General features: G+C 39.1%; 1 protein-coding gene across 2 annotated transcripts in view; it reads left to right on the top strand.

Annotated features, from left to right (window-relative positions):
• The window catches only part of MFSD14B (major facilitator superfamily domain containing 14B), an 86268-nt gene that overhangs the window by 19690 nt on the left and 41697 nt on the right, over nt 1-24881 (top strand). The window contains exon 2 of one of the 2 annotated variants that reach the window (XM_044756580.2): nt 9958-10053. The exons of the other annotated variant lie outside the window; for it this stretch is intronic. Coding sequence (XP_044612515.2) covers nt 9958-10053 — 96 coding nt within the window. The remainder of the gene's footprint in view (nt 1-9957; nt 10054-24881) is intronic. 2 annotated transcript variants of the gene reach the window in all.

Here is a 24881-nt window from a genome sequence, read left to right as displayed (position 1 = left end):
CACAAACTTGGACAGTATAGTCTACTATACACCTAGGCTATATGGTACTAATCTTATGGGACCACTGTGGTATATGCAGCATGCCATTGTATATGCACAATCTAAAGTGTGTGTACCTGTTTTTATATTAATCAGCACTGCAGCCACACGGATCTCTATCCCAATGGTCTCCATAAATAGAGATTCATTGCCTGGGAAAGAGCACCAAACCACGGAAACTGCAAAGAAGTAATAGGGTAGCCCTCCTGTGCTTCTTACTGTGAGCTGTTTTGAGAGGTTTTTGAGATTCTTGTATGCCATGCATGATAAAAATAAAAGATTCCAGAGGAATAGTTGGGCTTTTTGTTGACATATTCACCCGCTGTTTGGAAGCAATTCCTTTCAAATGTGAGGTGGTTGACTATCAGAATTTTCACCCAAATAATTAGGAAATTATTAGTAAATGCATATAGGCTATTTACTTTTTAAAATTTATTTTTGCCACCATTTCTCCTACTTTTGGGTTTTTTTTGCTGTAGATTTTAAAACAGATTTCAGACATCTTATTTCACAAATAAATATATTGCTATGTATCTCTAAGAGATAATGACTTTTTAAAAAATTATTACTTCAGTGCCATTATTTACAATGGATGTAATTTTTTTTTTTAGGAAGATTAACCCTGAGCTAACTGCTGCCAATCCTCCCCTTTTTGCTGAGGGAGACTGGCCCTGAGCTAACTTCCGTGCCCATCTTCCTCTATGGATATAATTCTTTAGTGTCATCTAATACCCAGTCCATTTTCAAATTTCCATGATTGACTCAAAATTTTCTTTTTTCTAGTTAGTTTATTTGAGTCAAAACCCAAAGTCCACATATTGCTTTCAGTTAATATTTCTTAAATTCTTATAATCTCTATACTAACATAGTTCTCCCTCCATTTTTTTCTTTGCCCATACCATTTCTGTGTTGAAGAAACTAGGTCATTTGTTTCAAAATTTTTTCTACTTCTGGATTTTCTTGTTTAAAAGAACAGAGAAAAGATGTTAGTGTCAGAAGAGATCCTTTTTCCCTCTCACATGTATTCTGTTGAGTGCTTTGTTACTAGAGTGGGGTGAGAGAAGGGCACTTTGGGATACATCATTGAACAAAAGAGACAAAAATCCTTTCCTTCATGGCATTGACGTTTGCATTCCAGAGAAGGTGGACAGTAAACAGAAATGAATGGTAAAGTTTGTTAGAAATTCTCTAGAAAACAATAGAGCATAACAAGGGGATAGGGAGGTGTAGGACTTTGTTGGATGTGTAAGATGTGTGGCTAAGTGTAAGTTGTGTCAGAATGTGGTAGGAGCCAAGGAGGGTGCAACAGAGGAATAACATGATCCCATTTACATTTAAATCATTTAAATTTCATTTAAATACATTTAAATCAGATTTCCATTAAATCTGGCTGCTGTGCAGTGGGTGAAGAAGCAAGGGTGGAAAGCTGCTCTGTAATGTGGGCAAGAGATGGTAGAGGATCAGACTGGGGAGAGCTAGCTAGCCAGAGAGGAGTCAAGGACAATGGCAAGTGTCTGGCTCCAGTGGCTGGAAAGATTGACGCAGACAGCCTCAGAAGGCTTAGTCACAGGCAGAGGCTGAATAGCTGATACCATTTCCATTCTGTATTCTGTTGGTAAAAGATTTGTAAAAACTGGTACATTTTGAAGGTTATGTTATGTTAAAGGCCTTTTGATCGTTTTTTTTTTGAATTGTTAGATGGTTCTTTTTTTCCTCTTAATTTGTACAATGCTTTCTGTTTTGCAAATGTCTTATTTAATGGCATTTAAAACTCCTTATTATTAGACATTGCAAAAATTTAGAAATTTATAAGTTGGATTTTTAATAACAATTGTTCTTGGCTCTTTTTGAAAAATTTTAAAGCTACAGAAAATTAAAAGAATAGTAAATGTTCCCTTCATCTAAATTCAGCAATTAACATTTTGTGACATTTGCTTTAGAAAGTAGCTATGTACCATTTTTTCCCCCAACCTATTTGACAGTGAGTTGCAGACATCAAGAACACCCATGAAATTTAACATTAATGCCCTATGGTTATCTAATATACAGTCCATATTCATGTTTTTTCCTTTTGTCCCCTTTTCATCTAGGATCTAGTCTAGTATCCTCCATTTGGTTGTCAGGACTCTCATCTCCTTTAAACTGTACAAGTCTCCCTACCTTTACTTTTGTCTTCTATGACATTGACACTTTTTTTGAGGAAAATTAGCCCTGAGCTAACATACACTGCCAGTCCTCCTCTTTTTGCTGAGGAAGATTGGCCCTGAGCTAACATCTGTGTCCATCTTTCTCTGTTTTATATGTGTGATACCCACCACAGCATGGCTTGATAAGCGGTGCATAGATCAGTGTGCGGGATCCCAACCGGTGAACCCCGGACCGCTGAAGCGGAAGCGGAGTGCGTGAGCTTAACTGCTATGCCACTGGGCTGGCCCCAACGCTGACATTTTTAGGACACCAGGCCAGTTGTCTTGTAGGATGTCCCACGATGTGGATTTGTCTGATCAATTCCTTATGATTAGCTTTTAGTTAAAGCATGCGGAGGTACTTTTACCTTTTTTTTTCATTAAGATTATGATAGATTACAACCTTGTGAGATTTCAGTTGTACATTATTGTTAGTCATGTTGTGGGTACACCACTTCACCCTTTGTGCCCTCCCCCCACCCCCCCCCCTTCCCTGGTAACCACTGATCAGTTCTCCTTGTCTATATGTTAACTTCCACCTATGAGTGGAGTCATATAGAGTTTGTCTTTCTCTGTCTGGCTTATTTCGCTTAACATAATACCCTCAAAGTCCATCCATGTTGATGCGAATGGGACGATTTTGTCCTTTTTTATGGCTGAGTAGAATTCCATTGTGTATATATAGCATATCTTCTTCATCCAATCATCAGTTGCTGGGCACTTAGGTTGGTTCCACGTCTTGGCTATTGTAAATAATGCTGCGATGAACATTGGGGTGCATGAGACTCTTGGAATTGCTGATATCAGGTTCTTAGGATAGATACCCAGTAGTGGGATGGCTGGGTCATAAGGTATTTCTATTTTTAATTTTTTGAGAAATCTCCATACTGTTTTCCATAGTGGCTGCAACAGTTTGCATTCCCACCAACAGTGTATGAGGGTTCCTTTTTCTCCACAACCTCTCCAACATTTGTCACTCTTGGTTTTGGATATTTTTGCCAGTCTAACGGGTGTAAGGTGATAGCTTAGTGTAGTTTTGATTTGCATTTCCCTGATGATTAGTGATGATGAGCATCTTTTTCATGTGTCTATTGGCCATCCTTATATCTTTTTTGGAGAAGTGTCTGTTCATGTCCTCTGTCCATTTTTTGATCGGGTTGTTTGTTTTTTTGTTGTTGAGATGTGTGAGTTCTTTATATATTATGACAATTAACCCTTTGTCAGATAAGTAGCTTGTAAATATTTTTTCCCAATTAGTGGGCTGTTTTTTTGTTTTAGTCCTGTTTTCCCTTGCCTTGAAGAAGCTCTTTAGTCTGATGAAGTCCCATTTGTTTATTCTTTCTATTGTTTCCCTTGTCTGAGGGGTTACGGTGTCCGAAAAGATTCTTTTGAAGCTGATGTCGAAGAGTGTACTGCCTATATTCTCTTCTAGAAGACTTATTGTTTCAGGCCTAATCTTTAGGTCTTTGATCCATTTTGAGTTTATTTTTGTGAATGGTGAAAAAGAATGGTCAATTTTCAATCTTTTACCTGTGGCTGTCCAGTTTTCCCACCACCATTTGTTAAAGAGACTTTCTTTTCTCCATTGTATGCCCTCAGCTCCTTTGTCGAAGATTAGCTGTCCATAGATGCGTGGTTTTATTTCTGGGCTTTCAATTCTGTTCCATTGATCTGTGCAACTGTTTTTGTACCAGTACCATGCTGTTTTGATCACTGTAGCTTTGTAGTATGTTTTCAAATCAGGGATTGTGATGCCTCCGACTTTGTTTTTCTTACTCAGGATTGCTTTAGCAATTCGTGGTCTTTTGTTGCCCCATATGAATTTTAGGATTCTTTGCTCAATTTCTGTAAAGAATGACATTGGGATTCTGATTGGGATAGTGTTGAATCTGTAGATTGCTTTAGGTAGTATGGACCTTTTAACTATGTTTATTCTTCCAATCCATGTGCATGGAATGTCTTTCCATCTCTTTATGTCGTCATCAATTTCTTTCAACAAAGTCTTGTAGTTTTCGTTATATAAATCTTTCACTTCCTTGGTTAAATTTATCCCAAGGTATTTTATTCTTTTCGTTGCGATTGTGAATGGGATTGAGTTCTTGAGTTCTTTTTCTGTTACTTTATTGTTAGTGTATATAAATGCTACTGATTTATGTATGTTGATTTTATACCCTGCAACTTTGCTGTAGCTGTTGATTGTTTCTAATAGTTTTCCTATGGAGTCTTTGGGCTTTTCTATATATAAGATCAAACAGCGAGAGTTTTACTTCTTCTTTGCCTATTTGGGTTCCTTTTATTTCTTTTTCCTGCCGAATTGCTCTGCCCAACACCTCCAGTACTATGTTGAATAGGAGTGGTGAAAGTGGGCACCCTTGTCTTGTTCATAGGGATGGCTTTCAGTTTTTGTCCGTTGAGTATGATGTGGGCTGTGGGTTTGTCATATATGGCCTTTATTATGTTGAGGTACTTTCCTTCTATACCCATTTTATTGAGGGTTTTTATCATAAATGGATGTTGGATCTTGTCGAATGCTTTCTCTGCATCTATTGAGATGATCATGTGGTTTTTGTTTCTCATTTTGTTAATGTAGTGTATCACGTTGATTGACTTGCGGATATTGAACCATCCCTGTGTCCCTGGTGTAAATCCCACTTGGTCATGGTGTATAATCTTTTTGATGTATTGCTGTATTCGGTTTGCCAGAATTTTGTTGAGGATTTTTGCATCTATGTTCATCAGTGATATCGGCCTGTAGTTTTCCTTCTTTGTGTTGTCCTTGTCAGGTTTGGGGATCAGAATGATGTTGACTTCATAGAATGTGTTAGGGAGTGCTCCATCTTCCTTAATTTTCTGGAATAGTTTGAGAAGGATAGGTATTAAATCTTCTTTGAATGTTTGGTAGAATTCTCCAGAGAAGCCATCTGGTCCTGCACTCTTATTTTTGGGGAGGTTTTTGATTACTGTTTCTCTTTCTTTACTTGTGATTGGTCTATTCAGATTCTCTGTTTCTTTCTGATTCAGTTTGGGGAGGTTGTAAGAGTCTAGGAATTTGTCCATTTCTTCTAGGTTGTTCAATTTGTTGGCATATAGTTTTTCATAGTATTCTCTTATGATCCCTTGTATTTCTTTGGTATCCATTGTGATTTCTCCTCTCTCATTCCTAATTTTATTTATTTGAGATTTCTGTCTTCTTTTCTTAGTGAGTCTGGCTAAGCATTTGTCGATTTTGTTAATTTTTTCAAAGAACCAACTCTTTGTTTCATTGATCCTTTGTCCTGTCTTTTTTGTTTCAATATTGTTTATTTCTACTGTAATTTTTATTATTTTTCTCCTTCTACGGACTTTGGGCTTTGTTTGTTCTTCTTTTTCTAATTCTGTTAGGTGTTGTTTGAGGTTGCTTATGTGAGATTTTTCTTGTTTAGTGAGGTGAGCCTGTATTACAATGAATTTCCCTCTTAGGACTGCTTTTACTGCATCCCAAATGAGTTGGTATGGCGTGTTTTCATTTTCATTTGTCTCCAGATAATATTTGATTTCTTCTTTAATTTCTTCAATAATCCATTGTTTGTTCAGTAGCGTGTTGTTTAGTCTCCACATTTTTGCACCTTTCCCTGCTTCATTCTGGTAATTGATTTCTAGTTTCATAGCCTTATGATCAGAAAAGATGCTTGATATTATTTCAACTCTCTTGTATTTATTGATGCTTGCTTTGTTTCCCAAGATATGGTCTATCCTTGAGAATGTTCCATGCGCACTGGAGAAGAATGTGTAACCTGCTGTTTTTGGATGAAGTGTTCTATATATATCTATAAGTCCATCTGGTCTAATTTTTCATTTAATTCTATAATTTCCTTGTTGATTTTCTGTCTGGATGATCTATCCATTGGTGTTAATGGGGTGTTGAGGTCCCCTACTATTATTGTATTGTTGTTGATGTCTCCTTTTAGTTCTGTTAAGAGTTGCTTTACAAATTTTGGTGCTCCTCTGTTGGGTGCGTAAATATTTATAAGTGTTATGTCATCTTGGTGGAGTGTCCCTTTTATCAGTATATACTGTCCCTCTTTGTCTTTCTTTATCTGTTTTGCTTTGAAGTCTGCTCTGTCTGATAGTAGTATAGCGACACCTGCTTTCTTTTGTTCATTATTAGCTTGGAGTATTGTCTTCCATCCTTTCACTCTGAGTCTGTGTTTGTCTTTGAGGCTGAGGTGTGTTTCCTGGAGGCAGCATATTGTTGGGTCTTGTTCTTTGATCCATCCTGCCACTCTGTGTCTTTTGATTGGAGAGTTCAATCCATTTACATTTAGAGTGATTATTGAAATGTGGGGGCCTACTGCTGCCATTTTATCTCTTGTTTTCCGGTTCTCTTGCATTTCCTTTGTTTCTCATCCCATGCTTTTGGATTACTAATTCAGGTATGTAAATTTCTGTATTGGGTGTCTTCTTATTTGTAATTTGTGTCTTTATTCTTGTTATTTGTTTAGTGGTTACCATATGTTTAGTATAAAACATCTCATAGATGAGATAGTCCATTTTCTGATAGCCTCTTATTTCCTTAAATTAAAACCTTCTATCCTTTTTCTCTTCCCCTTCTAGGTTGTTACTGTCAGATTTTTTTTCCCCCTTCTTTCTTGTGTTGTGAGTTTGTGGTTAAAATGACAGGGTTATATTTATTCTTGCTGTTTCCCTTCCTTTTATCTTTAATGTTTTATTTAACTTTTGCTAACCTGTTCTGATGGAGAGCTGCTACTTCCTGTTATTGTCCTTCTACTTATCTCCTTTGCTCTTGGTTTTGTAGCCCCTTTCCTTTTTTTGATTTTTCAGGAATGAGGGTTTTCCTGAGCATTTCTTGAAGAGGAGGTTTTGTGGCAATGAACTCCCTTAATTTTTGTTTATCTGGGAAAGCTTTTATTTCTCCACCATATTTGAAGGATATTTTCGCTGGGTAGAGTATTCTTGGCTGCAGGTTTTTGTCCTTCAGAGTTTTGAATATATCATTCCACTCTCTTCTAGCCTGTAAAGTTTCTGCTGAGAAATCTGCTGATAGCCTTATGGGGGTTCCTTTGTATGTTATTTTCTTCTGCCTGGCTGCCCTTATTATTTTCTCCTTGTCATTGACTTTTGCTAGCTTCACTACTATATGCCTTGGGGGTTGGTCTTCTTGCATTGATAAAGTTTGGAGATCTATTGGCTTCTGTCACATGAAGTTCCATCTCTCTCCCCAGGTTTGGGAAGTTCTCAGCCATTATTTCTTTGAACAGGCTTTCTGCCCCCTTCTCCTTCTCTTCTCCCTCTGGTATACCTATAATCCTTACGTTGCATCTCCTAATTGAGTCAGATAATTCTCGGAGAGTTTCTTCATTTCTTTTTAGTTTTAGTTCTCTCTCGTCCTCTGCCTGCAGCATTTCTATATTCCTATCTTCCAAATTGCTAATTCTGTCCTCCATATTATCGGCCCTACAGTTCAGTGTGTCTAGGTTTTTCTTAATCTCCTCTGTTGTGTTCTTCATTTCCAGTATTTCTGTTTGGTTCTTCTTTATAGTATCAAACTCTTTTGTGACATAGCTCCTGAACTCGTTGAGTTGTCTATCTGAATTCTCTTTGAACTCATTGAGTTTTTTAATGATGTCTGTTTTGAAGTCATCGTCATTTAGGTTATATATTTCATTGTCTTTGGGACTGTTTTCTGGGTATTTGTCATTTTCCTTCTGTTCTGGAGATTTAATATATTTTTTCATATTGCTTGATGGTGTAGATTTGTGCCTCCACATAGAGATAGAGTTTAGTTACTGCTTCCACTTGTTTCTACTGGCGTGGTGGGGGAACAGCTGTTTATACTGCACCAACCAGGAACCCTATCAGCTGTTGCTAACTGGGCCTGGGCCCCTCCTCGTAGTCACTGTGGTCCTGTGGGGTCCCTCTTCAGCTGTGGGGGCAGTCACAGGGGCCTTCAGGCCGCTGGTGCCTACTGTTGCAGACCTCCTAGACATGCTCCCTCCTTAGGGTCGGCAGTAGTGTTATGGGCTTTCTCAGTGGCCAGGGGCAGGATCACCTGTATTTGCAGCTCTGTCACTGTTGGCGCCCACAAAATCTCACCTGTCCACTATAGGTCACAGCAGAGCTATGGGCATCTTCTGCAGTCTGTGGTTAGCTCACCTAGCTATGCTGCTTTTGTCCCAGGGTCTTCCAGCCTTGTGGTTGCCGGGCGGGGGCTCTCTACTAGTGCTGTGCAGAGGCTTTCACTGAGGCTGCTGTGAGACTGTAGAGTTTCCCCCTGGGCCACGGAGCCAGGCCGCTGGAACTCCACCCAGCCCCAGTCCTTTCCCCCAGGATCTCGGGGAGCCCCTTGCCCTGTCTGGGGGACAGCCGGAGACCGTGAGTTCAGTGGCGGCTGGCCGGCTGCTGCCCTGCCTGGGATTCTCCTCTTCGGGACCCTCCCAGCATTCTGAATGCTGGGAAGAGCCTCTCCACTAATGGCGAGTAGAGGCTTTCCCTGCTGCCAGAACGGGACCCCGGAGTTTCCCCCTGGGCCGCGGACCCAGCCACTGGAACTGCACCCAGCTCCAGTCCTCTCCCAGGAGATCTCCGGTAGCCCTGTACCCCAACTGGGCAACAGCCGCAGTCTGTGAGACCGGTGGCGGCAGCTGGCGGGCTACTGCCCCATTCAGGATTCTCTCTGGGAGCCTCCCGGCGTTGTGGATGCTGGGAAGGGCCTCTTGGCTAATGGTCAATAGAGGTTTTCCCTGCCGCCTCTGGTGTGGGACTCTGGTGTAATCACGGGGCCTTAGGTAGGGCTGTGGTCACCTGTTTCCACCGTCACTCCTCTGGTGTGCGCACCCTCCTGCCCTTGATGTGTGGTGATGTTCTGGGGGCGTCTGCTGGAAGAAAGCCGCTTGCAGGTACTAGGCTGTTCGGGGGTCAGGGTCGGAGAGTTTTCACCTATCTCCACCTTCTCCTGGGGGGAAGTCCGTCTGCCTTCCGATGTATAGCAACATGGGTCTCTCAGGCATCCTGAGATGCTATATGGATATCCTTTGTTAAGCGATGACTGTCCAATTAGTTGTAGATTCGAAGGGAGAGAGATGGTACTTTTACCTTTTGAAGATTTAAAAATATAAGCATAAGAATAGTATAGGTTTTACAAAGTCTTTTCAAACTATCACTTCCAGTTACTACCAAGTGCTAGTTAGCAAAGCATCTGATCCTGTAATAAGCATTGTCACAGAATCAAAGAAGATTAAATTGAGGGGAATTTTAGATTTCATCTCCAGAAATCACAAAGTGCAGAAAACTAGCAGAATAGACACAGTCTTAACACAAGTCAGAAACAGAAAGCTGGATTTTAACACCTTTAGGTAGGGAGTGTGGTTTCGGGTTTGACCTAGTCCTTATTGTTCTTCCCCCACCCCCTATCATATAAATCATCTAGGCTGCCCCTGAAGCTTTTGAGCATATGACCCTGATGCCCACCTCTCTCATTATGTAGCTAGGGAAACTTCAGGCTTCCAGGCCAAGCTGCTGAGGAATACATAGTTAATGAGAGACAGAATAGTCAAGTTCTGGAACTTCAGTCTCTGGAAAACTCAGGTGATTTTCTACCAAAGCTTCAGTGATTTGCACTGATGAAACTTTTATACAGTTTCTTTTTACTTTTTTGGTGTTTGATACCATTTTGGGATAGTGGATCTCTTATATCTCTTTACTGTGTTTCATAATAACTTTCTTCATTTTTTAGCTACAAGGCTTTGGCCGACCGAGTGTATACCATGCTGCTATTGTCATCTTCCTTGAATTTTTTGCGTGGGGCCTATTGACAACTCCAATGTTAACTGTAAGTACTGCTGAACTGGGTCTTTGAGAGCAAAAGAGAAGTTCTTAAGCATATATATGCCCAGGGCTGTATGTCTAGGTATGTTTGAGAGTAACTCTTGACAGTGATTTAAGGCTGCTTATTCCATTGGCTTGTTTCCACTGTGTGGACTGTGAACTACCTGCCACAAAACACCTAGGCTGCTTGTTAAATATTCCTGGGTAGCATTGCCCTTCCACTGAACCAGAATCTTGGGAGTGCTGTGAATGAACTATATATATTTAAGAAGATGGTTAAGATGCCCTAGAGGAAATTATCGCGAAGCTTTATTGAAGTTTGTAACTTACTTTGTATAGATTATAATGGCCTTTGACTTAAGAATATAGTAAATAGGAGATTGGTAAGTACTTTGTAACAATGAAAGTGATGATTATAGGAATGTCCAAATTTCCATTTTTGGTAGCTTAGCTGCAATCATTTCTTTGCAGAGGCTGTACTGAATTTCTTAGCAAGAACTTGGATGTTTGATGTATGTTGTGGTTAGAGGAAGGGGAAATGCTGAAGAAAAGATGAGGGTGTAGGTTTTAGGTACCTAGTGAATATTTAACACTTAATAAAGATATTTTTAAACTGGCCTTAAATTTCAGTTGTCTTAAATTGTGCTTTAAAAATCATTGGTGGTTAACTCTTCCCAATCACCATTTTGCCTTACCAAAGAATTCTTTTGCATACAGATAAACTTTGTTCCCAAATTAGGTTTAGAAAGTAGAGAACTTTAGAGGGTGGCTGTTGGCCTTATATAAGGCTTTGCTATACACTTTTTAAAGTTTTTAATTCTTCTGGCACATTTAAAATACAATTTGATTTAATTAAAATTACAACTTGGATAGAACAGTAGACCTAAAAAGTTGCCTGTTGGTTTTTCCCTAAAGATTGGAACCTGAACTAACATCTGTTGCCAATCTTCCTTTTTTTTCCTTCTTCTTCTCCTCCCCAAAGCCCCCCAGTACATAGTTGTATATTCTAGTTGTGAGTGCCTCTGGTTGTGCTGTGTGAGACGCTGCCACAACATGGCCTGACAAGCCATACCATGTCTGTGCCCAGGATCTGAACCGGTGAAACTCTGGGCCCCTTGAAGCAGAGCGTGCGAACTTAACCACAGGCCCCCAAAATTGCCTGTGTTTTTAATCCTCTGTTTTATTCTTTCTCGTTGTACTGCCTTTTTCTTCTTAATGCTTAACTACAGAAGGTAACTGGTTATTAGTTAATGAGGATACATGGTCCTCATTTTAACTTTCATGAGATCCTGCCTGCCATGTTTATCACTGTGTCCCTGGTGCCTAGGGCTACCTGGGACACAGTTGGAGCTCAATATGTATTTTCTTTGAACAAATAGATGTGTTGCAGTCACACGCACATGCATCCTCGAGTGATTGTTTCTTCAAGACATATTTTTAGTATGAGTATAGACGCACAAAGCCACTCATTTTAAGGAACTGTGTTATTATTTAATTTTTGGCCATAGTTCTCTGAATTCCGCCCCCCCCAGCTTCTTTAGGTTGCGAAGTTAAGAGTTTCAAAATAGTGTTTTTCTGATGCAATCACTTGCCTATAATCTGTTATACTGGTTCAGCAGGTTTCTCAATATAGAAGTATTCTTGTAATTATTCTTTATTTGGTAAGAATTCAAATTGAAATGAAGAATACTTTAGTGTTTCTGATGGCCTGTCGGAAATTCTGAAACCTTCTTCCAGACAGTTAAAATCCTTTCACCTTTTTGACCCTAGATCAGATTGTCATATCCCTTTTATGTTTGTTTCTTTGTTTTTGATGAGGAAGATTAGTCCTGAGCTAACATCCACAGCCAATCCTCCCTTTGGTAAGGAAGATTAGCCCTGAGCCAACATCTGTGCCCACCTTCCTCTATTTTATATGTGGGACGCCTGCCACAGCATGGTTTGATAAGCGATACACAGATCTACAAACCCCGGGCTGCTGGAGCGGGGTGTGTAAACCCAACCACTATGCCACCAGGCTGGCCCCAAGATCCCTTTTAATTTTAGTTAATTAGTTACTTAATTTTAATATGCCCCAGGGACTGATGCACCTTCCTTCTTATTACCCAAAGCAGGTAATTTTCATAGGGTTTATATATCTCTGTTAGACCCTGGAATGCAGTCTTAGAAGCTAGCTAAAATGTTTCTCTGCTGCCTTTTTGCAGTTTCCAAGCAGTTCTGCTGCTTGCAAAAATTTGGTTAAAATAAACATTTATGTGAGAGGAGTAAAGAGTTGTTAGTGTAGGGGAGGAAGACATTTCCTCTATCCAAAGTGGGTTCGTCTGGCCAGAGAACGAATTAAATTCACATGAGACAGAATAGCAAGAGAAAATTAAACAAAGCTTTATGAGGACCATGGCCCAGGACCTTTCTTCCCAAAGGAAGAAAGGGCACCGAAGAAGTGGGGTGCAGAGTGGTTATATACCCCCAAACAGGATATTTCACATATGATTGAAATGTCCCTCCCACAATAGTCACAAGATTGCCCTGTCAGCCCGGCACTTGATGGACACAGCAGATAGTGGGTCTGCTATCTCGGTGGGTGTAGCAGGAGGCAAGTCTATTGTCTTGAGCTGGGTGGCCACAGGTGAGCGCAGCAATCAGTTTCTAGCCTATGGAAAGATGCTTAATCCTTAAAGAAATGCCAATGTTGGGAGGGGGAGGGAAGTCAGTTACAGGAGGTTACCAGAGAAGCACAATAAAATGCAGATTTAAGTCCTTGCCTTCCCCATTGATTAAGAGTTTTTAGAGAGATCTTTACAGATGGATAGGTCCTTTACAATGTAAATGTCTCTTACAAAGGGTAAGTAAATTCTACTTTTCAGTTTCTTTCCTGTCTGCAAAGTAACTAGCCTCAAATAATCATCATGCCAGAGACATATCTTGGGGTGGCCATTTCCAGGTCCCCACATTAGCATTGATGAGGATTTTTAGGCTGGTTAATTTTAAAACAGTTTATGATGAGGATTTTTAGGCTGGTTAATTTTAAAACTACAGATGAGAAGCGGGCTCCCCACCGAGGAGTGGAATTTGCTTGCCCTTTGATCAGAGACAGTTGCATTTGTGAAGGAAATCTCCGTGCCTCCCTCTCTGTGCCAGAAGGAAGGGGGGATGGCCCTATCTCTGGAAACTCTTAATGGGGAAGGCAAGAACTTAAGTTGTTTGCTGTCTGGCAACCTCATGTAACTGACCCCACCCCCCGCCCCCCAAAATCCTCGTTTGTCTTTGGCTGAGGATAATATTTAAGCGGTGACTTCTGCCATTTACTCAATCTGGTTTGATTCTTATCTAAAAGTTGTGGGACCACCAAATAGCTGGACCCTACGGGCACTGATACCGTTTTAACTTTTTTACATATCCTTTGTCTTATAAAGAGGTAGCTCACATACCTATGCCTTAAATTTAGCTCTAACCCTCAACTTGGGGCAGCAGCAGAAGTGGCAGCAGCAGCGGCTCCTCCTGCCCATGGATCCTGTCCCCACGCAGCAGCTCTGCCTGCCCATGGGTCCTGTCCCCATGCCAGCGGTGGCAGCAGCAGCTCCCCATGCCAACAGCATCTCTGACTGCCCGTGGGTCCTGTCCCCACGCAGCAGAAGCTCTGACTGCCCATGGATCCTGTCCCCATGCTATTCTATTCTCTAAATAAAAGAGCACTACTGCCAGATCTTAAGAGTCTAAGAAATCTTTCTTTCGACTCCTCAGCTCACCAACCCCGCATCAGCATCACACTCTGATGTCATACAAGTGTTGCTGAGTTAGTAGGTGTGCTAATCCCCTTTTTTGGAGTTCTTGGTGTTGCTAAATTATGCTACAAGTCCTTTACATTCCTATTTTCCCCAGCCTTTACACCACTTTGCTATTTTCTTTTTTGATGTGGGGGGACTGGTGCACTCCACCTTTTGAAAAGATTTTCCCTGGTATATCCCTTCCACTTTCTGACTTTTGGACGGCGAAGTGGTAAGTTAGGTGATTTGATAAAGAAGGGACAAAATTAGGGTTTATTTCATTACAGCTGGAGTTCATTGATCCTCTTCCTTTATGTTGGGGTTTACTATTGTCTGATTTCTAGTTGTTAGCATCATTAATCCTTCACCCACCATGGTGTAATTATTAGGATAATGGTTCATGTGTGTTCTTTTTTTTTTTCCTCACTCTGACTGGTGAACAGCGCTCTGTCCTGTTTCCATCAAGGTGAGAAAAACAGTCTTGAGATCAGGATTTGAAGATAGAGAACCGTACATACCTATTAATATTTTATCTAATCTTGACTATCTCTGCATCCTAGCACTCCTTAGAACACTCCCTTGAAAGTAGTTTAGAACAATTTACTACTTCTTAGTCATTTTCTCTGTGAGATTTGTTGCCTATCTTGTGTAGCCATGTCCTAGATTACAACTTTAATTTGTTAATTAAGCACCATCAGAAAGGTCTTCACTCCAATACACTGAAGCAGATTTGTAAAGTTGGCTCACACAGTGGCCTTAGCTTCTAATAGTAGTAGTTTGTACATAAAAATGACCTCTTTTGTCTTACATCCCTGCCTGACATTCTACCCTCTAGTCAAAACGTGCATTGCTTTAGAGGGCTTGGTCTCATTTTAATGTAAATAAAGTAGTCTGATTAAACTAATTTAAATGTCTTCAGATATATTTAAATAGAACACTTATTTCAATAAAGATATACTTAATATTAGTTCCTGTGAGCGAAGGATTTTATTCTTGTAATTTGCAGATTTGATTTTGTAAGCTGACCTTCCTGAAATCCTGCTAGAGATTCAAGGACTCAGTATTCCCCACTATGCCATCCTCTCCATATGGTGATCTAATAACGCAAAGAATGCTCTTTAAACATTTTCCTGTCACATTTAATTTTCTTATTCCTTTTTCCTTACTCTCAGAATATGTGCCCATTCATTCAACAGATGTATTCTATCTTGTCGGCCCGTATTTGCTCTGCGGTCCAGCCCTTCTGTCTTCTTCACTTAACCACTGTTTCCTCTTGGGAGTTGGGGTGGGTGGGAGGGGACAGGACTGTTTGGCAGGCATTTTTGACATAATATACAGGCTCTTTGTTAGGTGATTTGCTCTCACATGAAAAGGAAATAAGGTTCTAATTATAGTCACATGGAGACTGTCTTGCTTTCTGGAATCACAAGATGTTCCAGGCTCATCTTATGATTTTGATAGTTTTCTAATGGCATTTTGACCAAAGTACTCAGAACCTGCCCTCTTGTGTGCATTGTAATTATTAAAATGAGGTAGATAGCACTCACTAGAAGTATCTATAATATATAACCACAATGTATTAAATCTTTGCTTTCTCTTGCACGACTATTATGATATAATGAGCATTAACTACGTAGATGCAATGACCTTTGCTTGGAATTTCTTTCTCTCCTATTATTGTGTGTTATATGTTGGAGTCTGTAGCATACTTTTATATTAATAAACTTGTGAATGCTTAAAAAATGCTAGTTTCCAACTTCCCTAATCAATACAATTATAGAAAAAGTTGACATAGAAATATAAAGTAACTGTTGGTGGCTCTCCTTGTCTTAAAATTTGGTATATAAAACATTTGGTGTGCATTCTGATTTTTTTAGCACTTTTAATATATCATCATATTGCCTTCCAGCATCCATTATATCTGATGGGCAGTCAGCTGTTAGTAAGTATTGTTCCTTTTACATCAGGGGTCTGCAAACTGTGGCCCACAGGCCTAATCTGGCCTACTGCCTGCTTTTAAGTGGTCTGTGCACTAACAATGGTTTTTACATAGTTAAATAGTTGGAAAAAATCAAAGGAAGGTATTTGGTGACACAAGAAAATTATGTGAAATTGAAATATAAGTATCCATAAATGAAATTTTGTTGGATCACAATGATGCACATTGAATGTGGCTGCTTTTGTGCTACAATGGCAGAGTTGACTACTTACAACACAGACCATGTACCCTAAAATATTTACTATATACTATATGTCCCCTTACAAAATAAGTTTGTCAGTCCCTGTTGTATGTGGTGATTCATTTTCTTTTCCTTGCCGCTTTAGAGATTTTCTCTTTGTCTTTCAACTGTTTGTGCTATAATGTGTCTAGGAATGGATCTCTTTGTGTTACTTGGGGTTTGTTTAGCTTCTGGGATATATAGATTAATATTTTTTATCTAATTTGGGAAGTTTTTGGCCCTTATTTCATCAAATATTTTTGCTGCACCTTCTCTCCTTTCCTTTTAAACTTGTCGTTATACATGTCTTTGCACTTGATAATATTTCTCAGATCTCTGAGGCGTTCATTTTTTTCCCAAAAGTTACTGTCAAACTTCTGACTTTTAACATGACGATATAAGGAGGTCAACAAATTCTCTCCAAATAGAGCTGGACAAAACAGTCAAAAACAATAATTTCAGTGCTCTGGAATTCAGTGAAAGGCATACAACAAACTGAGAAGCATTTATATATTAAGCTACTGAATGTTAGGCAAGAAAAGTAAGTTTGTGGTTCTGAGCTGTATCCTTCTGCTATAGTAAATTGTAACTGTGAACATAACAGTTTCTGAATCCTGTTAATCCTTCTAACAAATCACTGAAATTCATTCTATTGTTGATGAGCATTCGGGTGTCCAGTTTTGCCTATTACAAATATTGCTGTTGTGATATTTCTTGTATATGTCTTTTGGTGACTGTATACATGTTTCTTATAATATATACATAGGAGTAAAATTGCAGAGTTTTGATCATCTTCAGTATATACTGCCAAAAGTTTCTCAGAGTGGTTGAACCAGTTTACCCTCCAGCCAGCCAGGCTCCACATCTTCACCAACAATTGGTATTTCGTTTTAGCCATTCTGATGGGTACAGGGGTCTTAATTTGCCTCTTCCTAATAATCAGTGAAGTTAACTCCCTTTGCATCTATTTATTGGCCATGTGAATATCTTTGTGATGTGTCAGTTCAAGTGTTTCGTCTATTTTAAATAGTTAGTCTATCCTTACTGTTTGTAGAAATTCTTTATATGTTCTGGACATATGTTCTTCTTTTGCATGTATGTATGTGTTTGTGTGTGTAAAAATGCACATATTTATTGCTAATATCTCTCCCCCTTCCTTGGATTGCCTTTTCACTCTTTTAATGGTGTCTTGTGATGAACAGAAGTTCATCATTTTTATGTAGTTCAACTTATTAATTTTTTCCTTACGGTTAGTGCTTTTTAAAAATCTTGTTTAAGAAACTTTCTTCTCCCTCAAACCTTATTTGCTTTATTTTTCGTGCATAGATCTACCATCCATCTAGAAACAATGATTGTGTTTTCTGGGCTCAAGATTCATTTTGGTTCCATGTGGATGTATAGTTGGACCAGCATCATTTATTGAAGAAAATCTTTTTCCCACTATGTGTGTCAACTTGGTGATAAGTCAGGCAACCATGTATATATGGATTTGTTTCTAGGTTTTGTATTCTAAATTATCTGTATGTCCTGTGTCAGTACCATGCTGTGTTGATTTCTATAGCAATATCTTGATATCTTGTGTAACATCGGTTGCTTGGTTCTTCTTCCCCAAGATTGTCTTGGTTATTCTAGGCCTTTTATAGATCCATGTACATTTTATAATCAACTCTTCAATATTCACAAAATTACTTGCTGGAAATTTTGATTGTGATTGCATTGACTATAGATTAATTGGGGGAGAACTGACATTTTTAAAATATTTAGTCTTCTAATCTATATGGCATATCCTCCTTCTATCTAGTCTTTAAAAATTGCTCTGGATGACTCAAAAACTGTAGGGAGCAAAATGGCAGGGTGAGCTGACCCGGGATTCTCTCCCCTCCAAAATACAACAAAGGATTGGAAAAACTGAATTTCAGAGAATAAATCTAATGCCAACACGTTAGAGACCTACAATACCAAGAAGGCGGAGATCATAAACCTTACTAACAGCCTCGGAGGCGCTGGAATGGTAGGAGAGAACATCACTCCCTCCCCTAGAGTCTGCAATCGCTGCTGCGCCGGTCGGGAAGGAGCAGGGGAGGGGCCGCACGACTGGGGATCATCCAGGACTCTTGCCGCTGGTTCAGTGGAAACCCACTGATGGGGGGAAAGCTTCCATCCGCGGGGACCCCATAAACCCAGGGCCTCGGGAGACCAGAGAACATAACTGATCTGAATCCAGGTTGGCACGTGAGAATAGCAGCCCCTCCCTCCCGGCAAAACCACTGGGCGCAGCCATCTTGCCCCAAGGCAGAGAGCTCATAACATGCCGCTCTCGACCCCCATCTGGCGACAGGCTGTAACTGTAACCGAATTCTACCACCATATGAAAAAACCGCTCCTCTACCATCCAACAATTTATAAAAGCCCTAGAGCAGAAGGAAAACAATAAAAACATAGAATTAAGTCCTGAGGACTTGGAATTAGGTAAGCTAAGTGATAATGAGTTCAGAGCAGCTATAATCAAAAAACTCAATGAGGTACAGAGAAAGAGAGAGAAACAAGCCGAGTTCTGGAGTTACTTCACAAAAGAGACTGAAATCATAAAGAAGAATCAAACATAATTACTAGAGATGAAAAACACAATGGACCAGATAAAACAGAATACGGATTCCCTGAATGCCCGTGTAGACACCATAGAAGAGCAAATTAACATAATTGAAGATAGACAGGCTGAATGGCTCCAGACAGGAAGAAAGAGAACTAAGAATTTAAAAAAACGAGGAAAATCTCTGAGAGATAGTGGATTCAATGAGGAGTGAGAACATAAGGATCATAGGAATTCCCAAGAACGTGGAAAAGGAAAATGGAGCAGAAAGTGTGCTTAACGAAATTATTGAAGAGAACTTCCCAAATCTAGGGATTGACGGAGAAATGTGTGTAGAGGAAGCTTTCAGATCTCTTAGATTTGTCAGTGTAAAAAGACCTACTGCAAGGCACATAGTAGTAAAATTGGCAAGAAGGAAAGATAAGGAAAGAATACTCAGGGAAGTAAGAAAGAAGAAGAGAATAACCCTAAAGGAGCCCCTATCAGACTGTCAGTGGATTTCTCTACAGAAACCTTACAAGCTAGGAGAGAATGGAGTGACATATTCAAAACTTTAAAAGATAAAAATCTTCAGCCAAGAATGCTCTATCCAGCAAGAATTTCCTTCAGATATGAGGGAGGAATTAAATCTTTTCCAGACAAACAAAAGTTAAGGGAATTTGTAACTAAAAGCCCTCCACTACAAGAAATCCTCAAGAAGGCTCTCATACCTGAAAAAAGAAAAAAGGGAGAAAGGGGCTACAAACCACTGACTAGGGAGACCGATGGATAGAACCAGAACAGGATAGCAAATGTTCAACTATAGCATTAGGGTAAAGGTAAGGAAACTACCAAAGCAAGGACGATCTTATCACTCTAACTACAAATTCATAACACGAGTTGGAATAAGAAATGAAAATAATTATTTAGGAGGGGAAGAGCAAAGAGTCTAAATCAGTATTGGACAAGTAAGTAAGAGACCACCAGAGAATAGACTATATTATACACGAGATTCTAAATACAAACTTCAAGGTAGACACTAAAATAAAATACAGAACAGAGTTACAAATCATAAATAAGGGAAAATCTAAGAAACCCCGCATAAGAAATTGCAGTATTAAATGGGTAGTCTAAAGCACACAGGAAAAGAAACACAGGAAAACAAGATAATGAGCGACAGATTCACAGCATTAAGTCCACATGCATCAATAATCACTCTCAATGTAAACAGATTGAACTCTCCAATAAAAAGACACAGAGTGGCAAAAAGGATTAAAGAACAAAATCCAACAATTTGTTGCCTCCAGGAAACACACCTCAGCCCCAAGGACAAACACAGGCTCAGGGTGAAGGGGTGGAGGACAATACTTCAAGGTAATAGCAAGGGAAAAAAGCCAGGTGTTGCAATTCTTATATCAGACCAAGTGGATTTCAAAATAAGATAGGTAAAGAGAGACACAGAGGGACAATATATAATGATCAAAGGGACACTTCATCAAGAAGAAATAACGCTTATAAATATCTATGCACCCAACACAGGAGCACCAAGATTCATAAAGCAACTATTAACAGACCTAAAGGAAGATGTTAAAAACAACACAATAATAGTAGGGGACCTCAACACCCCACTCATATCAATTGACAGATCATCCAGACAGAAAATCAACAAGGAAATAGTGGAGCTAAATGAAAAACTAAAACAATTGGACTTAATAGACATATATAGATCACTTCACCCTAAAAGAGCTGAATACACATTCTTCTCAAGTGCACATGGAACATTCTCAAGGATAGACCATATGGTAGGAAACAAGGCAAGCCTCTACAAATTTAAAAAAAATGAAATAACAACAAGCATCTTCTCCGATCAGAATGCTATAAGCCTAGAAATTAATTACAAGAAAGAAGCTGAGAAAGGCACAAAGATGTGGAGACTAAACAACACACTACTGAACAAGCAATGGATCATTGAAGAAATTAAAGAAAAAAAAATACCTGGAAACAAATGAAAATGATAGCATGCCATACCAACTCATATGGGATACAGCAAAAGCTGTGTTAAGAGGAAAATTCATCGCAATACAGGCACATCTTAACAAACAAGACAAATCCCAAATAAGCAATCTTAAAGTACACCTAACTGAACTAGAGAAAAAAGAACAAATAAAGCCCAAAGTCAGCAGAAGGAGATAAATAATAAAAATCAGAGCAGAAATAAATACTATTGAAACGAAAAAGGCAGTAGAAAGGATCAATGAAACAAAGAGCTGGTTTTTTGAGAAGATAAATAAAATTGACAAACCACTGGCCAGACTTACAAAGAAAAAAAGAGAGAAAGCTCAAATAAACAAAATCAGAAATGAAAGAGGAGAAATAACAACAGACTCTGCAGAAATACGACGGATTATATAAGAGAATACTACGAAAAACTATATGCCAACAGAATGGATAACCTAGAGGAAATGGATAAATTCTTGGACTCCTACAATCTCCCAAAGCTCACTCAAGAAGAGGCAGACAACTTGAACAGACCAATCACAAGGAAAGAGATTGAAACAGCAATCAAAAACATCCCAAAGAATAAAACCCCAGGACCAGATGGCTTTCCTGGGGAATTCTACCAAACTTTCAGAGAGGATTTAATACCTATCCTTTTCAAGGTATTCCAAAAAATTAGGGAAGATGGAACACTTCCTAACACATTCTATGAGGCCAACATCACGCTGATACCAAAACCTGACAAGGACACCATGAAAAAAGAGAACTACAGGCCAATATCACTGATGAACATAGATGCAAAAATTCTCAACAAAATTTTGGCAACCAGAATTCAGCGATTCATCAAAAGGATCATACATCATGATCAGGTGGGATTCATACCAGGGACACAGGGATAGTTCAACATCCACAAATCAATCAACGTGATACACCACATCAACAAACTGAGGAATAAAAACCACATGATCATCTCAATAGATGCAGAGAAGGCATTTGACAAGATCCAACAGCCATTTATGATAAAAACTCTGAACAAAATGGGCATAGAAGGAAACTACCTCAACATAATAAAGGCCATATATGACAAACCCATAGCCAACATCATACTCAGTGGGCAAGAACTGAACACCATCCCCCTGAAAACAGGAACGAGACAAGGATGCCTTCTATCACCACTCTTATTTAACATAGTACTGGAGGTCCTGGCCAGAGCAATCAGGCAAGAAAAAGGAATAAAAGGAATCCAAATAGGGAGGGAAGAAGTGAAACTCTCACTGTTTGCAGACGACGTGATCTTATATATAGAAAACCCCAAAGAATCCATTGGAAAACTCTTAGAAGTAATCAACAACTACAGCAAAGTTGCAGGGTACAAAATCAATTTGCATAAATCAGTAGTATTTCTATACTCCAATAGCGAACTAACAGAAAAAGAACTCAAGAACACAATACCATTCACAATCGCAATAAAATACCTTGGGGTAAATTTATATAATGAAAATTACAAGGCCTTTTTGAGAGAATTGGATGACGACATAAGGAGATGGAAAGACATTCCATGTACATGGATTAGAAGAATAAACATAGTTAAAATGTCCATTATACCTAAAGCAATCTACAGATTCAGCGCCATCCCAATCAGAATCCCAATGACATTCTTTACAGAATTAGAATAAAGAATCCTAAAATTCATATGGGGCAACAAAAGACCCCGAATTTCTAAAGCAATCCTGAGAAAAAAGAACAAAACGGGAGGCATCACAATCCCTGACTGCAAAACATACTACAAAGCTACAGTAATCAAAACAGCATGGTACTGATACAAAAACAGGTGCACAGATCAATGGAACAGAACTGAAAGCCCAGAAATAAAACCACACATCTATGGACAGCTTATCTTTGACAAAGGAGCTGAGGGCATACAATGGAGAAAAGAAAGTCTTTTCAACAAATGGTGGTGGGAAAACTGGACAGCCACATGTAAAAGAATGAAAATTGACCATTCTTTTTCACCATTCACCAAAATAAACTCAAAATGGATCAAAGACCTAAAGGTGAGACCTGAAACCATAAGGCTTCTGGAAGAAAACATAGGCAGTACACTCTTTGACATCAGTATTAAAAGGATCTTTTCGGACACCATGCCTTCTCAGAGAAGGGAAACAATGGAAATAATAAACAAATGGGACTTCATCAGACTAAAGAGCTTCTTCAAGGCAAATGAAAACAGGATTGAAACAAAAAAACAACCCACTAACTGGGAAAAAATATTTGCAAGTCATATATCTGACAAAGGCTTAATATCCATAATATATAAAGAACTCTCACAACTCAACAACAAAAAATCAAACAACCCAATCAAAAAATGGGCTGCAGACATGAACAGACATTTCTCCAAAGAAGATATGCGGATGGCCAATAGGCACATGAAAAGATGTTCATCATCGCTAATCATCAGGGAAATGCAAATCAAAACTACACTAAGATATCACTTTACGCCCATTAGAATGACAAAAATATCTAAAACTAATAGTAACAAATGTTGGAGAGGTTGTGGAGAAAAAGGAACCCTCATACACTGTTGGTGGGAATGCAAACTGGTGCAGCCACTATGGAAAACAATATGGAGATTCCTCAAAAAATTAAAAATAGAACTACCATACGATCCAGCCATCCCACTGCTGGGTATTTATCCAAAGAGCTTGAAGTCAGCAATCCCAAAAGTCCCATGCACCCCCAATGTTCATTGCAGCATTATTTACAATAGCCAAGACATGGAAGCAACCTAAGTGCCCATCAACAGACAAATGGATAAAGAAGATGTGGTACATATATACAATGGAATACTACTCAGCTGCAAAACAGAACAAAATCATTCCATTTGCAATAACATGGATGGACCTTGAGGGAATTATGTTAAGTGAAATAAGCCAGCTAGAGAAGGATAATCTGTGTATGACTCCACTCATATGAGGAATTTAAAATTATGGACTAAGAACAGTTTAATGGATACCAGGGGAAAGGTGGGGTGGGGGGTGGGCACAAAGGGTGAAGTGGTGCACCTACAACACGAATGACAATCATTAATGGACAACTGAAATTTCACAAGATTGTAACCTATCATTAACTCAATAAAAAAAACTGTAAATAACACTCTGGTGCTCGAAAAGAGCACAGTTTCAACATGTTCAGCTGACACTCAGGTAGCAGTTCTCTTTTTACTCAAAGGTTCCCGGCCACTGTGTACTGTCTTTCCCGCAGGACTTTAACGAACCTGGAAACCTGTTGGCCAGGGGCGCGTGTTGAGCCAGGACGGTGGGGATCTGATGGAGCTGTGTGAAAGGTTTGAGGGAAGAGGTGGGGTGAGGACTAGAGATGGACACTGGGCAAAAGAAAGAATTATAGCCTTCTAGAAGCTTCTAGCTCCATTGTTCCTTAGATTTTTTAACGTTACAAACATGATCCTATAGTGAGGGCCACCGGAAAAAACAAAATTCATTTCTACCACTGGGAAACTATCTAATCCAAGTGATACTGCAACTTTTCTTCTAAAAGCCTTGAAAAATATATGGCAGTTAGAAATGCTAATGTTTACACTTCACTGTTTTAATAAAGAGTTGCATATTTTCAACTCAACAAACATAATGAGACTTACTCCATGTTAGACTTTGAGTGCACTTTGTGGTTGCCGAGTGCCAATTCTTGGACTGGCATCCAGTCTCTGCTGAAGGTGTCAGTCATCTGCAGAGAAACAAGAATAAGGTGATGTTTGCAGAGAGCTAATATTCGCTTTAAAAGAATAACCTTTACTTTGAGGTTCTGGTCTTTTTTCTTATGTGTTAAAATTTGAAATATCTATTCTTTTAGAATATAACGATAGCTAATATTTAAACTGATATTTCTTGGTGGTTAAAATGTTGGATATTATTTAGGATTCTTGGTTACAAGAAATAGAAATCAGCTAGGCTAACTTCAACAGGACAGGAGCCTTTTGGAAGAAGATCCCACAAAACTGATAGGAGAACCAATTTCATTAATAATCAAAACTTGCACCCGGGGCTACTTGTATCATTAAGTGTGTTTTCTAAGTTTAGAAAACATGTGAATAGCCAACCTTGTCCCAAACCTGTGGGATATATGTCAAGGAATAGGGCCCTTAATAGGGGAAAAAAAGATTTAAATGAAAATTAAATTAAGTACTATCATGTGATTTGTAACGTGTGACTTTTATGATAATTTTTTGTGGCAAAGCGAAATAAAACACTTAGCTGTAGCCTTGGGA

The sequence above is a fragment of the Equus asinus genome, chromosome 23 (genome assembly GCF_041296235.1).
Source record: "Equus asinus isolate D_3611 breed Donkey chromosome 23, EquAss-T2T_v2, whole genome shotgun sequence".
NCBI classification, from domain to species: domain Eukaryota; kingdom Metazoa; phylum Chordata; class Mammalia; order Perissodactyla; family Equidae; genus Equus; species Equus asinus.
Note: the sequence above shows the minus strand (reverse complement) of the source record. Positions and strands in the feature narration are given on the sequence as shown.